Consider the following 21,736-nt stretch of genomic DNA (forward strand, 5'->3'; position numbering starts at 1 on the left):
CAGAGATGGGGAGTGTAACCATATAATGATGAACAGCATGAAGAATGCAAACAGGATGTCCTTGCTCACTGTTTTTTCACAATGCCAGAATCAATGGGTACCCAGAAAAATTATCAGATAGCACATTTAAACAATAAGAAGTGCTCTTTCTCATATCTCAACCATGGAAGTCACTGCTATAGGATGCTGCAGAGACCAAAAATATTAATTAGTACAAAAAGAGATTAAATGAAATCACAGAGGATACAGCCATCGCGGTTACAGAACATGATGGTCCCAGACAACTGATTGGCTTGAATCTGAGCTTGATCGGTATCGCAGCTCTCATGGTCCTCCTTAAGGGCTTGTCTTCAACCTGTGATGGAAATGGAGATATCTGAGCTAAGGCCAGGTTAAGCTGGCTCGTCTTGTGGCACAAACTGGAAACTTTTTTTCAATAGAGCTATCACAGGGAAACATCACAGCTAGCAAGCCAGCCCTCGGCTGCGGTGTGGCTGTACTGTGCTCCTTTGCACAGTGCATTTAGGAAAACTGAAAAACTTTCAAAAATTGTGAGTAAGTTCTTAATGTTAATCAACCACTTTCAGGTTTTGGTTTTTTTTTTGCTCTCTCACCCAACATACCTGTACTAAACCAGTGGTACCATGGTGTGAAATTTGTCTCCTCAGGTCCTGCTAGACCTTTGCTCTCTGTTCTCACTTGCACGGCACATGAAGTATGCAGTGACTTCTTTCAGAGCAAGTAAGTCGGGAAGAAGGTGTACAGAGCTCGTGTTGTGCCAAGCAGGTTCCTGTGTGGTACTAGACCAGTCTTCCACCCGCTCTCCCTGTGACAGCTGTGGCAAGCTGCCCTGGGCCTGATTTTCTTTTGTTTACTTGTGCTATCTTCGGTGGGGAAAGGCTGGGCAAAGTAAATTTTTTAACTGTTTTAATGCAACTTTGATAAGGAGTAGCTTTGTATGTGGATTTCATTTTTTCATGTGTTTTTCTCTGTATACCTGACGCCTGCCCTTGTTGGCTGGAAAAACTTTTCCAGAAAAGTAGTTGGTGAACAGGAGGAATGTAATCAGTTCTTGCCCAATTTTTGTGTAAAGAGGATTGCAAAAAAGCTTCTAAATAATAGCATTCAAAGTACAAATGATGAAAGAGAGAGAGATTATCGGGCACCTCTGCTTCTGCAGCAGGTTCTCACGGCGAGGAGCGATGGAAAAATTTGTAAGGGAGCTGGTACAAAACCCAAGGACCGCTTGTACCCAGGCTAACCCTAGGGTCAAATTTGGGAGCAAAACTGAATCAAAGCCATGCTTGGCTATTCCCTCAGGGCGAAGTTACGTGTCAGATGCCATGCTAGGCTAGCAGCCCACTGCCACTGAGCTGGAGGGCCCTCCGCCCCGTGCTCACCTCAGCCTTCATGCTGCCCTGGCCCTTGCCGAGCTGAGCACCGACTGGTGACCGGCTCTGGTGTGCACGGGGGCTCCGCTCTCAGCTTGTCTCCAAACGCCAAGAAATGCGCTGCTCCCCACAGGTGCAGACCAGGGTAACGCTGGGAGCAGGTGCGGTCAGCCTCTCACTTTCTCGCACCTCTGGCACAGCCTGGGTCGCACTGGCCCCCCGACAGCCAACAGGGTTGATGGAGGCCAGGCTGGACTCATTTTGTAGAAACATGGCTGGGTCCCCAAATAACTACACTTACAGTGCAGTAATCCCTCCCTCGTACACAGAACGGCTCTTTCAGACAGAGCCCGCAGCTGAGGTGCCATGGCCATGCCAGCCACTCCTGTAGGCATCAGCCCCAGCTTTGCGGTGAATGGTTTGTGATGGACCACGCTGGTCCTAGCCTGGCCACGAACCTTCCCTGCGGAGAAGGGTTCCCCTTCCTTTTCCCCTCAGCCTCCCTCTAGCTGCCTCCATCCTTCCTTCTTTGCCGACAGCTGCTTGCCCTGGGCGGGCAAGTAGCAGGGCTCATATTTTGGCTGTCACTTGATGTTCCTCTGAGAAGAGTATCTGTTGCAGTTTCCCCTCTCACCCTGCCTCACTGGAGGAGCACTCTTATGTGTATACAGCTTGAATAGTTCACCAGTGAGAAACAGCCTGGCTCCTTCTCTGTTGCGGTGGTGAAGAGCTTCCTCCAATCTGTGGAGTCTTAGCTCCTGAAAGGCAGCTTCCATGCAAAGAGCCAGTGACAGGGGCAATGCTGCAACTTTCTTGGGTCAGCAGAAACGTTTTTCACTGCTCCACATATAATCTATGTTACAAAAAAGACTGAAGGTTTTGGAGACCCAAGACAAGAATGAGGCTTTCAGATCCACTTTAATTTGAAGGGTGCATAGCTCCCAACAGCAAAATTGTTGGCCTCATTGGACTCCCTCCCACTTTTGGATTCTGATAGAAAGATGCAAAGATGGTAGAAAACAGATAGACTGAACCAGGCAGCATCACGTTAAGGGTGCCCAGGTAGATAACCTTGTCTAAACAAGGTTATCTCTCCTTGGAGCTGCAATGTGCCATGTAGCTGCATCACAGCTCTTATAGGACTAGCTCCAGTAACACTGTGTAAAAGTGGGAACCAAATTCCCATGTGAATGCCTGTGTGGATCTATTTGCACATCTGAGTCTGCAAAAGAAGGAAAATACATTACAGATAAGTGCTGATCCAGCACATTGCAAAACTGCATGGATTTCTATGGCTTCCTCTCTTCCTAGGCGAAGGTGCCTCCGTGTGGAAGGCCTCTGCATCTCAGCTAGGCATGCAGTAGGAGCCGTGTTTAACACCAGTATTTGTGGCTAAAGTGCCAATAGCGTTTGGAAATGTCATTGCTTTACTTTTTACTTTATTAAACCAGTAATTCTGAGAGCAAGAGAAGGCAAAAACTTAAACTTTTACCCACCAGTGTTTTGTTTAGTTTCGTTTTGTTTTCTGGAAATAAGGAGAGACCCTGTAAGTTTTTGAGGTTTCTAAAGGTAAATAGCAAAAAACCCATCCTCTCACAAACCAGAATGTTGTGCTTTTTAGTTTTTAGTTGATCATTTTTAAGCAAATGCATAAATGTTTGCTGCAGTTTAGAGTCTATTTTATTTTATCTTACTTCTTTTTCTCCCCTTTCAATATTAAGCGTAAGGGCATGATATAACATTTTAGCTTACTGCTTAAAGGATAAAGCTAGGGAATAGTAATTTCAACCCAGGATATTCCTAGTGAGAAAAGAACAAAAATTGCCTCCTGCTCCTGGTCAGGATGCTGAAGTAGGCACTAATGAAAGCCTCTGAAAACCATAAGCTCCCCAAAGAGCCCAGTGAGTGCTCTCAAAGCCATTCGCACAGGAAAATCTGAGTTCCCATACGGTTTCCTCTGATTTGGAGGTTTGAAGGCATGCTACAGCTTGGCTCCTCTCCCACACTGCCACGCAGTGTTCCTCAGTCTAATAAAAAAGAATGAAAATAATCTTAAAAGCGTCCTTCTGTTTGTGAAATGACCCCCTCCTCCAGATAAATGAACTAATGCAGCAGTGTATACATTCCTCTGACAAGAGCTTGGAATAACAGCTCTGAAAACTGTTCCTGTTTGTCTTGGTAAGGCATTAGTTGGCTGTCTAATAATGATATTTCTACTGCCAGCACAGATAGATAGTGTTGTAATTACTTACCGAAGCACACAGGAAGATGTGGTTCATAGTTCTTTTTGGGTGCACAGAAGGTCAGAGTGCCAGGTGATGCTGGGTGAAAAGGACACACCCACACACACCCACACACACCCACACACACCCACCCACACACACACACACACCCACCCACACCCACCGGGCCAGCCAGCGGTTGCTCGCCGCACCGCAAATCAGGGTGACAACTCAGCAGCCACCTCCACGCTGGCAAAGCCGCAGGCGGTGTTAACATGGATTACTTCTAAGACTACATTTGAGATGGACATCTCTTTAGGGCAAGACCTTTTGCTATTACACAACACAGTGAAACCAGCTCAGGCAGGCTGTGGCCTCCAGTCATCACCACTATGCTGCTGGTCATGCAGCTCATAAAGAGATATTTGCAGGCCACAGGAGTCTAAAGGTTTCCAGAGGTGGCCTGTTGGGAATTACTTGCATTTGAGTACTTGCAATACTGATAGACTGGAGTATTCCCAGTGTCTCTTTGCAATTAAGTAGGAGGCCTTTGCTGTCTTGTTGCCTGAGCAGGTAGTGCTTAGTCAGCCAAAAGCTACAGCACGTCTTGCTCCACTTTTGTTGAACAAGGAATAACCTCATATATTATTTATTGCATGGGCAACCTTCAGTCTGGGCATCTCCTAGTTTTGGGTTTATGCTTTGCACTTTCACAGTGTTCCCATGTCACAGATTTTTGTATGTAATTAAACTCTGAAAAGTGGGAAGTCCCTCATGTGATACACGATGATCCTCTCTGGGCTGTTGCAGATATGGAGGCTGCAGGTCCAGCACACTGAACATCTCCTTCCCCAGTCAGCACATTGGCCCGGCATATGGGATCATCCCTTGGCCGGCACAGAGAGGAATGATTTTGTCACTGGCTGAATGTAGGACTTTGGGCACCATCACCTCCCTGGGCTTCTGCTTGCACTTTCCTCCTTTGCCTGCCTTAGCTGCTCAGCTGGGACCCATCTCACTTGACTATGCACATTTAATCAGTGGGCATCTAGCATAAGCTAGTCCATGAGCCTTCCTCTACAGGCAACTGAACGACATGGGCTTCTCCAGAGGGTCTTCAGGCTGAGGACAGAACGGATCACTGTCTGGAAGTGCTGGTCTTCTGCACTGACTGTAGAAAAAGCCGAGGTGAGTAGCTTGGACCAGATGACTACTCCCTTCTGGAGACCTAAAGTTGGGTCGGATGACCCCTGCATTGGGAGTACAAGGCCTGCCTCACACCACGCATTTGGCCAGCATCCATACATCTGGGCGGTGGGAACCTGGGCTCGGCTGGGAGCCTGCAGGCTTCAACAATGGGTGCAATTATAGGGAATAAACACGGGACTCTCTGCTCTGAAAAAGAACACTTTCCTCACAGCACTGCCGTGAAAATAGCCGAACAGAGAGGAATTAACTCTGTTTCACCTAATTGCTCTTCATATATCATCTCTCGGCAGCAAACTCGACTGGTCCATCAAAGGGCTGGTTAAAGCAAAGGAGCTCTGAGCAGTGCTCAGGGCTGTTTTGTATTACGGGAGCTGTAATTCGTACCAAGACGATGGCATCTCTTGCTTTTCCAGGCACGGAGGATGCCAGTCTGCCTGTGAAACTCGTCCCCCCGACGAGCTACCACCGCCCCGTAACGCAACAGGGACAACCTCCGAGCTGGCCCCGCTTCACCGGCGCGCGCGGGGACAAGGGCGCACGCGGTTGGGGGCGGCTGTCGCTTTTGGCCACGGCGCGGTGCGGCTCAGGTTTCACCGGCCGTGCCTGCCAGCCGGGAGGTGCCCCCGCGCGCCCTGTCCCTGCCCGTGGGTGCAGCACCTTCCCCGGGGGCCGGGTGGGGAGGACGCGCAGCCAGGTGCCCGCCGAGCGCCTGGCCGGGCCGGGCCGCTTCCCTGTTTGCTTTCAGGGCGGTTTTTTCATTTTTATTTTTTTCCCCCCGCTCCGCCCCCGCTCCTGTTGTTCGGAGCGGCCGGGGAGGTCTGGCGCTGCCGCTCCGGCAGGTGCGACGGAGGAAGGACACGGCACGTTTCCTTCTCCGCGCAGGGCCAGCCGAGCCATGCCCTACCTGTACCGGGAGGCGAAGCGGCGGCGGCCGGCCCTGCCGCGGGACGCGCGGGTCACCCACAGCTCGGGGCAGGACTACGAGGCGCTGCGGCAGGAGTGCCGGCGCCGGGGGTTGCTCTTCGAGGACCCCGACTTCCCCGCCGCCGACTCCTCGCTCTTCTTCAGCCAAAAGCCGCCCGTTCCCTTCGTCTGGAAGAGGCCCGGGGTGAGTACGCCGCTTTTTAAAGGACCGGATATAAATCCTCTTCTCTTTGGCCTTCGATACAGCCTTATTGTACAGACACGCTTTGTGTACCTACGCGTATACACACACGCGTCGACCACTTTTAATCAGCTCCCTCTCTCGGACGTTGTTGCCAAACAAAAGCAAACTTAAGATGGAAATAAGGGGACATGCAAGGAATTGAGGGCGAAATACATTATGAGGATGTTACAAACATTTAAAAACCAAGTGCCACTAATGTGGGCAATTCATAACTAAAGCGAAGCGTAAAAAAAAATTCAAAATATTTAAAGCATGAAACTCTCGTACTTCCTTTCTTGCCTACATCACGAAATGCACTGAGAGACCGTGACTACGTGCCGTGGTTACCGAGCCGTTCAGCAGTCGCCAAGGGCTTGATGAGTGTCTTTCAATGCATCTTGCATAACGATCAGTAATAACGCAATGATAGCCTGAAGTTTCGCTAATCCTGTGCTCTGAGGTCACAAAACCAACATCACTCTAGGTTCCTTCTCCCCATTTAACTCTGTGTCTAGTAGCCACAAAAAATTTGCTGCTACATTTCATTTCCTTGTTAATGATTAAGGCATTTACTCTTTTTTTCTCCATGGTCTGAAAGCTTCTCCTTTAATAAAAAAACTTTCCTTTACCAATAGTGATAGCAAGAGAGAAAAAGAACAAAAATGGGCTTAAAAATGGCTTTAAAACTTGGCTTAATCTGCAGTGCTAGATCTTTGTGTGTGATCACTGATGTAGTGCCACTACAGCGCAGAGCTGACGTCATTACCGCTGCACGGACGTCAGCTGTGAGAAAACAGGGGACCCTCGCACGCTGCATGCGCCAGCAACAGCAAGCCCAGTCCTCTGGGCCTCTGGCCCTGCTTTCCACCTCTTTCCCCTCTCGCCTTCCCTTCTGCAAGGACGGGCACCCTCTGCCAGCGCTGCCACAGCTGCTTTTGCCTCCCGGGCTGGGATGCTTTCGGCAAAGCGAGACGGCTCAGCCGTTCTGCAGCGCGGTGGTGTGTCCAGAGCACCAGCGCCCGCGCTGCTGGACTGGGAAGAACGGCTTCGCTTTGGCCAGACGTCAGGTGGCAGTTTGTCATTTTTGCCTGCAGTAGCCGGGGCAGTGGTTAATCTGTTGTACTTGGTGCTTCCTCCTTTGGGACCTTTGTAAGATGAACTGGGAATATTTCCAGGATGAAAAAATTACCTCAAATAGGATTTGCCTTTAGGCTCCAAATTCCACCACGCAAAAAGGTGAACTTTTGTGAGCAGCATAAGAAGACATATAGCTCAGGGGAGGCTGGGAGGATGTATGAGGACAAGGTTTGAGTTACGCCTCCTCTGGCTCCTCAGCATTTCAGCTACATCAGTTTCATCTTTAATACCCACCAGGAACTGCAGTAAAGTAGAGGCTCTGTAACAACATTTTGAATGGACAAGTTTTACTTCGCAAGTGGGATATAGGCCTGGAGCATGTGCCAGGCTGGGTACCATGGCTCAGCTGGCAAAGCCAGCGTGATCACAAGAGCCCTCCCTTTCCGAATGTGCGCGCGTGTTCAAACCGCTTTTCACAGGGACTGATTTTCACCTACCAGTATTTTACAGTAGCTTGAATGAAGACTGGCACAATTAATATGGGTGATTACAGGGCCAAATACTGTTTCTCCTCAGATTAACAATCAATAAGAGTTTAATCTTTTGTAACGAGGTGAGAGAGGGCTTTCTCATCAGTTTGAGATGTGTATAACTGCACGTATACATGTAAGTTCACAACGTGAACCAGATCCTCAGCTAACACTAATCTCTAGATCTCCCACTGTAATCAGTGAGCTACACTGATTTGTACCAGCTGGATATCTAGCCCTCTGGATAAATCTTCCGTGCGCTAAGATTCAGGAAGATACTTAGTAATTTTGTTTTGCTGTCTGTTTTTATTACAAATGAAACCTTTAAAACTGAATCTTAAATTAGAATCTCTTCTCCTCTCCTCTCCTCTCGTCTCCTTTCCCCTTCCCTTCCTTTCCCTTCCCTTCCCTTCCCTTCTCCCTTCCTTTCTCCGTTCTACTTTTTTCTTTTCTTTCTTTTCTTTTTCTTTTTCTTTTCTTTTTTCTTTCCTTTTCCTTTTCCTTTTCCTTTTCCTTTTCCTTTTCCTTTTCCTTTTCCTTTTCCTTTTCCTTTTTTCCTTTTCCTTTTCCTTTTCCTTTTCCTTTTGGCTGACCAAACAAACAAAAAGAAAGACAATTGTAAGACTAATGCCAAATGAACGCATGGTGTAAAGAAGGAATTTCTCCTGATCCAAACAGCCACTGGCAAGTGGTATGAGCAGATCTGTATGCTGGAACCAGGCAGAGAAATCTAGTCACAAATATAAGGCCACTTAAACCATAAGGCCAATTAAATAAGGCCACTTAAAAAGCCTCCCTGCCCAGCCTTTCTTAGGGCTCCAGGTGTGTCAGAGACACATCCCAGGGGATGCAATTCTTCTTTCTTTGAGTCAAAAGAAACATAGCTTCACTGCAATAGTAGGAGAGTTATGGGTCACCTCCTTTCATCTCTGTAATATGAGAATTACACCTTCCTGCTTCTAGGCAATTTCCTTGTGCAGGCAAATCCTTGAATTACTGTGTTGTGGGTGTGAATGCAAGATTTAGTTCTGGGTTTTGTTCTTTAACAATGCTGAAAACACTGAGACACATTATTATACCATCCAGTCTGAAAACCTCTTTAATATTAGTTTTGCAAAGTACATTCATAATCCATAGAGCTTGGCTTTCTTTTGCATATCAGAGAACCTTGTACAGGTCCCTTCAAAATACTTTACATTCCTTTTAATTGAGCTTGTAATTATTGTTTGCTTTAGACATAGGAGACTGAAAATACTTTTCCATATGTCAACTGTAGAGCTGTGTAATAAGCTGTTTCCCAGACCTCTCGGGGAACAAGAGTGAGAGGGAATGAGCTGCGTTGACCTAAAGCCTTACCCCCAGAAGCAGTCTGGGCACTCCTGTGCACCTGTATGCTCTCAGTGAGGAACACATTGCTGAGGCTTTAATTTGTAGGCAAAACCAGGCTCCAAACCAGCCATGAACAGTTTCGGTGTTCTCTGGTGCGTGAATCCTCCGTCCCTGCGAGCGAGAGCTGCCGCTGCGAATCACTGCTGCCTGCCTGCGAGCAAGAAGGGTGCTTTTAGTGTGCCGCTGCGCGGAGAAGAAACTAAAGTCTCCTGTGTGGTACAAGCACTATGACCTTCTTCATCCACGCTGGAGCGGCCACCACTTTTCTGCCTGTCCTTTCCCAAGGGCCAGGCTGTCTTTTGGGTTTATGTTGATTTAACAGGCAGTCAGGAACATTGCTCTGCGGTGTGCAAAAAGAGAAACGCGCTCAACCACCCATAAAGGCATTTGGGTATCTAATGCTGAAAGCAGCAGGAGTTAGCGCCCATGCCGCACGGCGGGCTGGGAGCGATGCCGACACAGTGAGCAGGACTAAAGCTGGTCCGGGCTCAGCGAGCCCTGGCTGAGGGGCGAGCACTGCCAGCTCGCAAACCCCACAGGCACCGGGGCCTCAGCCTCAGCAGGGCACACGTGGGCATGCCGGTGCGCACACACGCATGGCCGGCAGGTTGGTTTTGGAGAGCTGCCACACGCAGGGCTGGCGTAGCCAAAGCAGCTAATTACAGGGCTCACGCTGCTCCCTAGAAGCCGGTTGCAGGGGAGCAGGGGACCTGGCAATCAGCCAGCAAACCCTCGCAGCGCTGGATTAGTTACAGTCAAGTCTGTGTTAGAGGAAAGGCTTTTCATCCCATTCCTTGCTAACATACAAAGCCGTTTGGTGCAATGGAGCCATGTTTTTTAAAAGCAGAGTATAACTTATATGAGGGAACACCGGCCCCATAGTACAGCGCCAGATTTGGAGGGCGAGCGGATGCTCGAGTTAGGCTGCCCTTCAGCAGTGCACAGAAAGCCTGGCTGAATATTACTGAACAGGCTTCAAAAAAATGTTACAGTTGATGGGCTTGGTCACCTTTCCTTGGAGCTGCTTGGGCACTGCTATGTACAGTGCTTGCCATGAGAATTATGTTTCCCAAGGAGCTAAAATAAAGCATGTTATTAAAGCTCAGCTGCTTTATCAGCTGCTGTTAGATTTATGTCCAAGAGCAGTGAGCTGTGTTTTTTATCGTTCGTGTGCAGTCTACACATGAGTGAGCGTATTTAACAAGCAGGCGGGCCAGGTAATGAGGAGGAGCTGTTTGGTTTCCCTTTGCTTTGTGCAATGGGGACACAGGGCGCTGTGGTGCCTCCTCCCCGGCATGCCTGGGGCAATGCGGCTAGGGCACAACCTCACCGCCACTTCCTTGCCAGCTCTTTTCCCTTTACACACATGCACACACAAACATATATATGTATGTGTATATGTATATGTAGTAGGGGCAACAGGTAGTGATTTCCTTAGGACTGCTGTCTATAGGTGAGATTAATGGCAAGAGATACCTACCTTGTCCCTTTTCTCAACAGAACGCACGCTACAGTTGGGTTAACAGAGAGACATTTGCCATCTGTGTCCCACCTAGGTAAACATCTGTGCGAAGAGATACTGCATAGGTCATTTCCATCCTTGTCACACCACTCTAGCAAGAGTAGAATAGAAATTTAGACCTGCCATGCTCCAGGTTTTATAGGAGAGCCCCTAAACAACAGTGCTGACAAGGATGTGCAGATTTTTCTCTAGAAGATCAGGTCATCTATCGAATCCCTCAAATACACAGTCTGGAGAGCACTCAGGGCAGTCTGAGCTCCCCTTTGAGCAGCATTGTGGGTGTTGAGTTGGGAACATCCAAAGCAGAGAGTTTAAATTGCTGTAGCTGGAGCCAAGGGCATGAGACTCCTCTGTGAGTCGAGCAGGGAATGGCACTTCAGACACCTTCACCAGTAGTTTGCAAATGTACCCCTCTCCCCTCCTGTTTGCCCCGTCCATGAGATGGTCTTCAACTACTCAGCCCTCCTGAAGACTTTCAGCAGTTTGGAGAAATGCCACCCAGTTTGGCCCAAGCTACCAAACAGAGGAGCAACTTCCCTGGGACAAGATCACTCGCAAACAGGATCAGGTGTGGAAAGTGTGCTCATGTAAACAGGGAGCGAATGCCTTGGCACAGTTTGCTATGATGCTGGCCATCTCTTCTGGTGTATGGCCACCTCATGGAAAGTGGATGGTTACTATAAAATGTACTGAACAGGTATGAGGAAAACAAGAAGCGGTGCTGACATTTTTCTAGGCAATTGCAGTAGTTAGAAGACGGAACAGGCTCTTCTGGTCTTTTTTTCCCTGTTTAATTTCCTCTTTTTTTGCAAATGAGCCCTTAAGAAGTTTCTGCGGCTTACATAAAATAGCTTTGTGCAGTAGCATCTGCCATAGGGTATCAAGGGCTGACTGATTAAATAAAGGTATACTTCTCTAGTAGTGTATTGGAGGGCCTGCTCCTCCTTTTTCTGTTGGGTTCATTCTGTTCAATTCAATTTACAGTTTGTAGGAGAGGGGAGAAGAGAGCCACATTTAGTGGTTTACCAATGCAATTTTCCTATCCAGCTGTGGTACTTGTAATTGAATTAAAACAGTCAAATGAATGCTTCTAAAACGATTTTAATGCCACCACGATCAGTCCCTCTGACCTCTGAGCACACAAGGGTGGGTAGCGTTAACTCCTACTAAAAAACAGCTTGACTTTGTAAAACAAACAAGGCTGGAGTCCACCTGTTTTGTTTGCTTATTTGAGGAGGAAATAGCCTCATGTTTGTCAACCAATGTATGCTCTATGTATTACACACAGGTAGATAAAAGACTTAAGACTATATTTAAAGGAAAATCGCCAGTTTGAGCTTTTCCAGACTGTGGAGAAAAACAAAAACCCTTTAGCCAGCGTTGTGTCCTAATTTCAAGATTCTGGACCAGGATGCGCTAAGATATTGTAACAATTGCCTGGAGGTGAATAAAGGGTGCCAGCCTTTCATTAGCAGCCAGCTAATTGGGAAAAAATGAGGTTAGCTGATTCTTTAATTGCTCTGCACTACATTTAATTAGCAAGGTTTCCCCACCTCATTTTCATGGTGGCTACACTGCCGTAGGATAGTGTATTTCGTGTGGCACGCAGAGTGCTGCACATCTGGGCTCCAAATGACTGTGATGTCTTCTCTGGCATGTCTTAAATCGTCTCTGTGTCTCTCTCCTGCTCTCCCAGGACATTGTCAAAGATCCCAAGTTTATCCTTGGAGGAGCCACAAGAACTGACATCTGTCAAGGGGATCTCGGTGAGTGATTCCCCCCCGGGATAACATCTCCCCTGGCCTTTGCATCACCTTTTTTTCCACTTGAAGGGAAGAAAACTAAGTTTCTTCCCTCTTCTCGATTCACAGGTGACTGCTGGCTGTTAGCAGCCATCGCATCTCTCACACTGAATGAAAAAACTTTAGCGAGGGTGGTGCCACCAGATCAAAATTTTGGGCCAGACTATGCTGGAATATTTCACTTCCAGGTAAGACGAACGTCTAAGGCAACATGAACACACTTCTGGGCACTCAGTCATTAAATGTCACGGTCCATTTTGTGGTGGCATTGTTAGTTATGCCAGAGGAGACACTGAAAAAGGTGGAAGGTAGGGTAACTAAACTTTATTGTTTGCATTTTGAGGGGTAGCCTAGAGGACTACCTTAGCCTCCCACAGGCACACGCATAGCCATGTCTGCTTTGTAAAGAGAAATATGGCTTTAGAAATCATTTCACACGGACCAGTGGACCAGTCCTGCTCCCAACTGCGTTCGTAGGGTTTCTGCCACCAAATGAAGTGACAGTAGGATCCAGAGAGCCTCTTAAAGCCATCCATGTCTGTGTCTGCTGCTCAAATCAAACACATCCGAAAGACGAACAGGCTGCTGATGTGGCCAGCCAGCAGCTCTGAGCCAAGGAAAATTAATGCCGTATGCACTAGGAAAGATTGGTTTTGTCCCCTAGCCCCCTTTAGGATGTAAGGCCTTAAAGGAGTTGGACTGGGGTCTGTAGTGTGTGTGTGTGTCATAAAGACAGCTTGAAGCATAAGATGACTGCTTGCCACCAACCACATGATTGATATTATCCAAATCAGTAACTACCATACAGCTGTACACTTGTAATCTTAATCTTTTGCTTAAAAGACTTACAGATTCTGCACTTCCTTCAGGACAGCCTCACACAGTGTAAGCGGAACTGATGACTGACACATGCCTTTTAATCAAGCCTATCATTGTAATTAACTGATAATTTAAAGCACTCAGACATCAGCGTGCTAGCTTCAGGAAATGACATGCTGTCAACCAACTCACGCTCCATCCTTTCTAAATAGTTTTGGCAGCACAACGAGTGGCTGGATGTTGTGATTGACGATCGATTACCCACCTTCAAAGGCCGCTTGGTTTTCCTGCACTCAGCTGAACACAATGAATTTTGGAGTGCCTTATTAGAGAAAGCCTATGCCAAGTAAGTCTGGTGTGCCACACTGTACATACATTATTCACAGTGCAAGTTAGCAGCTTCTATCTAGTGCTTTTTTTTTTTTTTTTTTTGGCGTTTGCTGCCACCCTGATCTAAAGGTGCTATGTTAGTCTAGGGTTGTACTGAGCTGACTGCAATAGGAGTTGGGTCAAAGCCTGAAACTTGGCCTTTGTGTCTCCACTGAGACCTCAAATGACGGTTCTGGCCAACTCCTGGATTTTTAACCGATTTAGCAGGTAGCAAGCCAGTGACACAGCAATAACATCCCATCTTTGCTAACCAGCCTGCATTAATGAAAGAAAACTCCCAGGCTTTAGAGATATGGGGGAATTAAGGAATTAAAAATGGAGTTAACAAGGACAGCCAAATGATCCCAATACCTCTCACATAAATCCCGGGTATATTCTGGAGTACTTCTATTGGCTTCAGTGGCATTGCTGCAATTTTACACGCACATGAGAAAGTACTCAAGCACAGTTATCTTCAAAAGGTTTAAAAGCAGGTCTCATGGTGATCGTGTGTTTTCCAGGCTCAACGGCAGCTACGAGGCTCTGAAAGGAGGCAGTACAATAGAAGCCATGGAAGATTTCACGGGGGGAGTAGGAGAAATGTATGAGGTTAAAAGAGCTCCTGACAATTTCTATGAAATCCTAGAGAAAGCTCTGAAAAGAAGCTCAATGGTGGGCTGCTCTATCGATGTAAGTAAGAAACGGGAGCAGGTTTACTCTCACTCTGGCTTGTGGTTTCTGTGTAAAAGAAAAAATAATTTGTAAAGGCTAGTTAAATTAATGACAAGCAGATGGAAAAGCACTAAACTCTGCAAATAATAGGTGTGAACTGATAGATATGTAATATTAATGTAGCCCTTAGAACAGTTGCTCAAAAGAAAAGAAAATGATTAATCACATTTCAGCATGTGATGGCCACATTATTTAAGGCAAAAAAGACATTAGTGTGAGCACCTGGCAAGAGTGAACTTTATTTCCTGGCTTATTTCCTCACTCTGGGTCAGCATTAAAGTTGGCCACAGCCTTGTGAGGATTTACTGGCTCCAGAGATGACAAAATTGATCTTCTTCTGGCCTGAATTCTGTAACAGCACCTATGGGGACTTGGGGGACTCAACACACTCTTCAGGATCAGCATGTTCATTTGGCAACAGGGACTGGGGCTTAGGGTGCATCAGATTTATCCCTCCAGAGACTGGTATCTCCCATTTTCCCACAGAGGAGGTTCCCGGTGGGTAGCAGCTGTGTAAGTGTCTTTACACTGCTCTGCCAGTGTGTCTGACCCCAGGGTAAGAGGAGCCACTCATGTGCCCTAAACTTTCTGTGAAAGATGTCATCCGCTGCTGAACACCAAGGGAGAAAGTCCCATTGCTGTTCCCAACACGGCTTCGTTGTTTGCTATGCTCAGAGGGAGATGCTGTCTGGAAACAAAAACGTGCCGGATTTCTTCACCAGAATGAGTAACTAGAGAAAGAAGTTTCAGGTCAAAGGGAAAATCCTAGTGAGCACAAAATGTTTCATTTCCCTTTTGGGCGCTTGCAGAAAAGGCAAAGCAAGTGTGTAGCCTGGGAGAGGAAGAGGGAGGCTTTCGTTTGCTCTCTGTCCAAAAACCTAATCATTACATTTGCCTCAGCTGAGGAAGACCTGTTGTATCAAATGCTCTGTCTGCTTGATTGGGAGCAAAGCTTTTCCACATTCTCTCTTTGCTCCAGACTGTACCTTCAGCTCTGGGGTTCAGTCTTTTCCGAACTGAGCTTCCCTCTCTCTCCTGATGGAGCTTTCCAGCTTGCAAGGACTATTTAAATAGTCATTGTGCTAGAGAGGGGGTGCGATAATCAGCTAGCTGATGGGACACTTTAGTTCAATCGCTGCTCCCTCAAGTGTCTCTTTGCCGGAAATGAGGTCAGGATCAACTCCTCACCTCAGTCTGAGAGCACCTTTTCTCATCTCCTACCCAACACAAAGTGCATTTGAATGAGAGTTTAGAGTGATATCCTGGAAATGTGGATGACGTTGATGCAAAATCACAGAGGCAGAGAAGTGATTTCAGCCTGAATCCTTCACCTTACAGGTCAAATTCACACTAGTTTTTGCATAAACTAAAGCCTTATTTCCTCCATGAGTAAAAGGTGCTCCAAAAAAATCTGCTCAGCTCTAGGTAATTCCCTTTCATCAAAGGGCACCATTGCACCATCAATGTCTGCAATAAGCAGACCGTTTCTCCATTCACAATACTGCTTAGCTACTGGCCTCCTACCTGGCACCTGGAAGGGACCAAGTGGCACCAATTGCAATCTCCTCCTGAGGAGAGGTATTCACATTTCTCTTTCATATTTCAGACCAGCAGCGCTGCCGAGTCAGAAGCCAAAACCCCCTTTGGGCTTATAAAGGGCCATGCTTACTCCGTGACTGGCATCGATGAGGTGAGTCCCCACTGCCTCATGTCACTGGCATATGGCAAGAAGAGACCTGAGCAAAGACAAGGGGGTGTCCCTCAGCCTCAGGTGATGGGAGGTGACAGCCCAGGGAACCACGTCGCAGCGGGCCACGCAGCGCAGAGCCTCAGCTCCCCATGGGACTGCATGCACAGCAGCTTCTCTAGCCTGCAGCTGGAGCTGGGAGCTGGAGCAGGTGTGACAGAGGGCATTTTCTGCTTCCACTCACGCAGAAGGTATCAGCAGAGATTCTGCCGAGCTGTTCCCTGTCCTGGGAGGAGTCATCCTGCTCCAGATTCCCTTCCACCCCTCCCTCCCGCATCTCCTCTAGCAGCACACCTTTTGCCCAGCCATTACACAGCCTGTGCACACTGGAGAAGATTTGCTCCCTAGCTAGTGACACTCACTGTTTCCTTATCTGCTCTTTCCCCAGGTGAGCTATCGGGGCCGGAGAGTGCAGCTCATAAGAATAAGGAATCCCTGGGGCCAGGTGGAGTGGAACGGCCCTTGGAGTGACAGGTGAGTACTCTCTACTATACACGCTTGCTTGGCAGTGAGCTCGTACTGCAAAGACTAAAACCAAGCTGCTGGCCTGCCTCTAGTTTTCTGTGGCCCCAGCTATTTTCCAGAAAATGAAATGAGGAGCTTGCACATGCTTAACAGTATTGCTGCCATCGTAACATGTCACCCTCAATATTTTCAAAGCAGTTTGGTTAAAGAGACACCGTCAAGGTTGTTTAGCCCCCTCAAAATGTAGAATTAGCAAAAATCAAGCATGAATATAAATGGGAAAAATTATTTTTAAGACATTTCTCACAGGGAAAATATGCATTTGGAGAGTTTTCTGGCTAATCTTTTGCAAGTCTTTTACCACAGTACCTGTAACACAACATCCATATATTGTCCTACTGCAGGTAAACTGAAAAATGATGCTGTATTAGCCCTTCTAAGTAGCTTATGAGCCTCTAGCTGTGTTTACTCTGCTCTGGCTTTCTAAACATGACACTTAGTCCTTGCAGGTTATAGATGCCGTTACATTAGCCTGTATCTCTACGTGGTACCCTCCAAAGTTGTGGAAAGATGCAAAACTGAGTTAAGATTGGTCTGAAAACCAGTCTGTTTTTGCCACCACAGCTAAATGAAATGCAAAGAACTAAAAAAAAAAAAAAAAAAACTAACTGTGTCTGGTTAAAAGCAACACTGCATTTTCCCCCCAAATGTACACGTTTTCCCTATATTTTTGCACGTATGCCTGGCCTTTTTTTATTTCACTTACTTCTACTGAGTTTTCCTGATTTACACAGCTGTAGAGGAGAGGAGCTGTAACCTAACTGGCTCTTAAAAGCTGCTGAGACATCTGGTCATCCGTAGCAATCCTTTGAATGTCCTCTCCTTTAGCATGATTCAGAAATAAATTAAATACTTCTGCATCAGCCCTGATACTCTTTGTGTCAAAAAAGAAAAAAGAAGATAATTTGTTTATATAGTTAGTGATGATCTCCAAAAATGGAGAGCTTAAGATCAGGACAGGCATCCGGCAATTTGGGCTGCTTATTCAAAGCACTGTATCTGCAAAGCAGTGCTCTGATTCTGTACCTGGGAGGCTTTCTGGAGCTCAAGGCACCGGCACAAAGCTCTGTTAAGGGAGAGCAGCTTCCAGGTAAATACAGGAATCTGTATTAACATTTTGTGATGGTTACTGGAATTAAAAATTTCACACAAGGTGCCAGGTACTTCAAGTTTTTTCATATCAGATTGGAAATGCAGTACTGGCATTTCCCCTTTTTCCAAAAAGCTGTCGCAGAGTTTTTGTTTGTTTTCGGCCCAGCTACAGCTGGAGCTGTAGAGATGAATGAAGAGGCAAAGGCTTTACTGGGAACCCACATTATCCAGCAGATCTCCCTGTATAGGGCAAGGAGCCTGTTTGGTCCCCATGGGCTTCATTTGGAAGAGATATCTGACCCTAAATTAATGATAAACCTAAAAGGCGGGGAGAGGTGGTGCTACAGATGGAAAACAGATTAAGGAGTGTGACTTACCAAAACCTTGAGGTTTACCGATAGCAGTATTTCAGCTATTACACGTGACAGCAGTCCCAGCTCTGAGTACAGGGAACATCACAGACTGGGTGGTCCTGGAAGAGCATCTGGACCAGTGGACCAGTCCTGCTCCCAGCTGCGTTCGTAGGGTTTCTGCCACCGAATGAAGTGACAGTAGGATCCAGAGAGCCTCTTAAAGCCATCCATGTCTGTGTCTGCTGCTCAAATCAAACACATCCGAAAGACGAACAGGCTGCTGATGTGGCCAGCCAGCAGCTCTAACCCAAGGAAAATTAATGCCGCATACACTAGGAAAGATTGGTTTTGTTTTCCTGCAGTTCTCCGGAGTGGCGCGCAGTCAGCCCATCTGAGCAGAAACGCTTATCGCAGACAGCGCTGGATGATGGAGAGTTCTGGTAAGCCACAGCATTTTAACATGGGTGACTCTAGTCAGAAATGGAGCTGTAAGTGGCCAACATGGGAGATGGGGAAGAAATCTGTGAGTGAGGAAATGCTCAGTTTCATCCAAAGAGAGGGCAGGTAGAAATCCCTTGGTTTTCTGTGCATCTCATCTGTGTACATGCTTATTTAATAACAGAAAGTGTTTAAAAAGTCAGCTTTGGTAATAGTATTAGCATATTCCAAATACTGTGTATCTCCCATGAATGTTAGTACCCTTTAAATCCTTATCGTGAACACGGGCAGCCTCCAGAGCTCGGGAAGGAGTATTGTATTGTGTTAGATTGCCTATGAAATGCCTTCGTTTCTGCTCTAAAGTGGGCTGAAAGGGTTAATATTAGTCATATGCTAGTAAGGAAGGAAGTGCTTAGAAGCAACACTACTTCTTACGGAAAGTAAAAGAAAACCAGCATATGTGTGAAATGATGGAAGGATTTAAGAAAAGATCAAATGAAATGAAAAAAACAACATGGTGGAAATTGCTCTCAAAGTGCAAAGTGTTCTTCATGCCAAATTTGTGATCTCAGACAGCAGATGGGTGACTTGCACATAATCCCCCTTTATATCAACCATGCTGTGCAATACAGACAGTGTGTCTGGTCACATTTTCTAGGGCCAGATGTTCATTTCTTTTACAGAGAGGTAAATTTAGAGAGGTGTTCAGTGGAGCTGCTCCAGAGCTATAGTGCAAGTTAAAGCAAACTTCACCTTTAATCTTGATATGCTTTCCTTAAAAAGTGATCTGAGATAGATAGTGCAGCCTGCGAGGTCATGTAAAAAAATTATTCTAAACTTCCACAGTTCCAGAAGGAAGTAGGTCTAGTGACAGATCTATCACTATAAGTATTTTTACACAGGATATTTTGGATTATTTTGCTATTAATATTCTTAAAGTACCACCATGTAGTGGAGATACAGGTGTGCAAGGCACACATGAGCAACGGCATCACATGAACAATGAAACTCATCCAAAGAGTCATCTGTCCAACAGAACTAGGCCAATAGCTAAATACATCCTTAAAACATTAATAAAAATGAAAGAGATTGAGCACACTCAGGCAAATATTGGCCTTCATACAGCATCTGCCAGTTCTTGAACAATCAGAGCAGAAACAAAAGCCATTGGGACTGAAATTTTCCCCAAAGGAGTTGAGTGGACAAAAACAATATATAGAAGATATGAAATGCTTCCAAAAGCAGACTGGCAAGTTTGATACCAGTGAAACTTTCCACCCAATCCATCAGACTTATTTTTCCTAATGCCTTTTGACTGATGCGTGTTTCTCTAAGGAGTGTTTGCCCCTTTACCCATTCTAAGCCACACCTTGATGGTTTTCCCCATCAGGTTTTGCTTGAGCAATGAATGCTGTGTGTTCCTAAAGACATTAAAATGGACAGAGGAGGAAAGAGCAACACAGCCACTTCTCTCCTGCTTTCAGTTTGCTCCTACTGTGGTGCTTGTTGACACAATTTAGCTGAGGGGATGGAGAATGAGCTATATTCCTGCTTCTGCAGCAGGGAACTTCAGCCAGTCTGTTCACCACTCTTGGTGATGACTTGGCTTGCCTCCCTGAAAACTGGGATCATCTTTGTGAGGTATTTTGAAACCTGCTGCTAAAAATAGTGAGTAGCAAACAAGTAATCAGGTCTTCAAGAGTTCAGAACATGTTCTCCAGGGGAGACATTAGCTTTTGGTTTTGCAGTAACATCAGGTATGAGAGGGCTTTTCTCCATGTTGGCCATAACTAGTTCCTACTGAGATAGACCTGAAAGTAAGTTTTACAGTCAGGGATCTCAACAAGTATTCTCTTTGTAAGTCATTTTTTAACGTATTTGGAAGCTGAAAGGGAGCCCGGAAGACCTACCATTCACTATGTGCAGTTAACACATAGTGCAGTTAGCAGCCCTGCAACTGCTGTATAGGTTTATGGCTCCAGCTTTTTCCTTCTGCTGACTGTATGCTAAGCAATGACTGTTTCTCTTACACAGGCTCATTTCTTTAGGTTAAAGAAGAGAAAAAGGAAGAAGAAATACTCCTGTTTGTTCTCATGTATTGTGTCTGGTTTCATCCTAGGTAGAACAGGAAGGCTAGGAGGAAGGATAGTTTAGAAAGGAAAATTTGATCAAAAGCTATGGGACGCTCACAGCAAGTGTCATATCATCAGAATGGCTTCAGTAGATGAGAAAAGGCAGCACAGCTATGGAGGAGTACAAGGGAGGAGGCAGCCAAGGTGCAAAACAGAGTCCGATAAGAACTTTTGTCTCTTTTTTTATTTGGGTTTTTGAGGACTGAAGAGAATCTTCGTGGTAACATGCTCCGTCCTGTCTCTGACCTCATTAACTACATCAAAGATATTTGGGTTGTATATTAGCAGTAATTAAGGTCAGTCTTGTCAAGGGCAAACAAGACCATGCTTCCTCCAGACGGGAAGGAGGCATCCTATTTTTGACTAAGAGATCAGTTTCTCACTCAGTCTAGTCCCTTCCCTCCTAAAAGCAGAGTCTCAGAGTCTCCTCTTGCCTATACCAGAGCAAATCCAGAAGAGCCCTAAAGAAGTTAGAACAGGTGTTTTACATCTCCATCAGCAGTAAGGAGCCAAATCTGATCCATGAAGTGTAACTGCTTCATCTGCTTTGCAGCATGTTGCCAAAGAGCCCCAAATTGCTTCATGTGCCCAGGAAATTGAGCCAGTTAGAGATAGATTTTGTTAGGCTACCCCTGCCCTAGTGCACTTAGCACTAAAGTGGGAATGAGCAGTGTCTGTGGCATGCAGAGCTAGCTATATGGGAAGAGCTAACAAGGAAAGGATTGATGCAAGGAAAGCAAATTCTGCTGTTTCTTCCCACACTAAAAACGAGTTGTAAAATGGCCCTTAGCACATGTAAATTAAAGCTACAGCAGTGTTAGTTAGTGGAGAGAGCGAGAGGCTCTTCTAGGTAGCATTTCGGGGCAGAAGACATATCCAGATGATAAATTGCCCTCTTGAAGGCCTAATACCTTGCATGGTTTATAGAGAGAGAATGGACATTTGGCCTCCCTTCGTCTTAGTGAATATGGCCTTCCTGTCATTGCAATGCCCACCAGGCAAGCTGTTTTCCCTTAGACAGCTCCCCTGCTCTGTTCCCTTTGCCCCAGGGTGGCACACCATGGCCCTGCTCCAGCAGTCCCTTCTCCTGGCTCTTAGCTTGGTCCTGCATGCCAGGCTCCTCAGCCAGTGGGCCTGTTGGTGTCTCTTTGCACTTTTACTTGCCAGCTAAGATCACATGGCTTATCTGCTTCTCAGCACGCCAATCAGCTTGCAGGCTACGTTCAAGTGGCCCAGCACA

General features: G+C 46.4%; 1 protein-coding gene across 2 annotated transcripts in view; it reads left to right on the top strand.

Moving 5' to 3' along the window:
* Window positions 1–625: 625 nt before the first annotated feature.
* The window catches only part of CAPN9 (calpain 9), a 36,066-nt gene continuing 14,955 nt past the window's right edge, over window positions 626–21,736 (top strand). Inside the window, exons 1-9 of one of the 2 annotated variants that reach the window (XM_068939055.1) lie at window positions 626–741; window positions 4,424–5,930; window positions 12,184–12,253; window positions 12,359–12,477; window positions 13,321–13,454; window positions 13,999–14,167; window positions 15,816–15,899; window positions 16,345–16,430; window positions 18,289–18,366. In XM_068939055.1, the coding sequence (XP_068795156.1) occupies window positions 5,214–5,930; window positions 12,184–12,253; window positions 12,359–12,477; window positions 13,321–13,454; window positions 13,999–14,167; window positions 15,816–15,899; window positions 16,345–16,430; window positions 18,289–18,366 (1,457 nt within the window). In that variant the 5' untranslated portion in view covers window positions 626–741; window positions 4,424–5,213. Of the gene's footprint in view, window positions 742–4,423; window positions 5,931–12,183; window positions 12,254–12,358; window positions 12,478–13,320; window positions 13,455–13,998; window positions 14,168–15,815; window positions 15,900–16,344; window positions 16,431–18,288; window positions 18,367–21,736 lie in introns of those variants that run through there. The other variant, XM_068939056.1, reaches the window with a different exon arrangement.

The sequence above is a fragment of the Struthio camelus genome, chromosome 3, assembly GCF_040807025.1.
Source record: "Struthio camelus isolate bStrCam1 chromosome 3, bStrCam1.hap1, whole genome shotgun sequence".
NCBI lineage: Eukaryota > Metazoa > Chordata > Aves > Struthioniformes > Struthionidae > Struthio > Struthio camelus.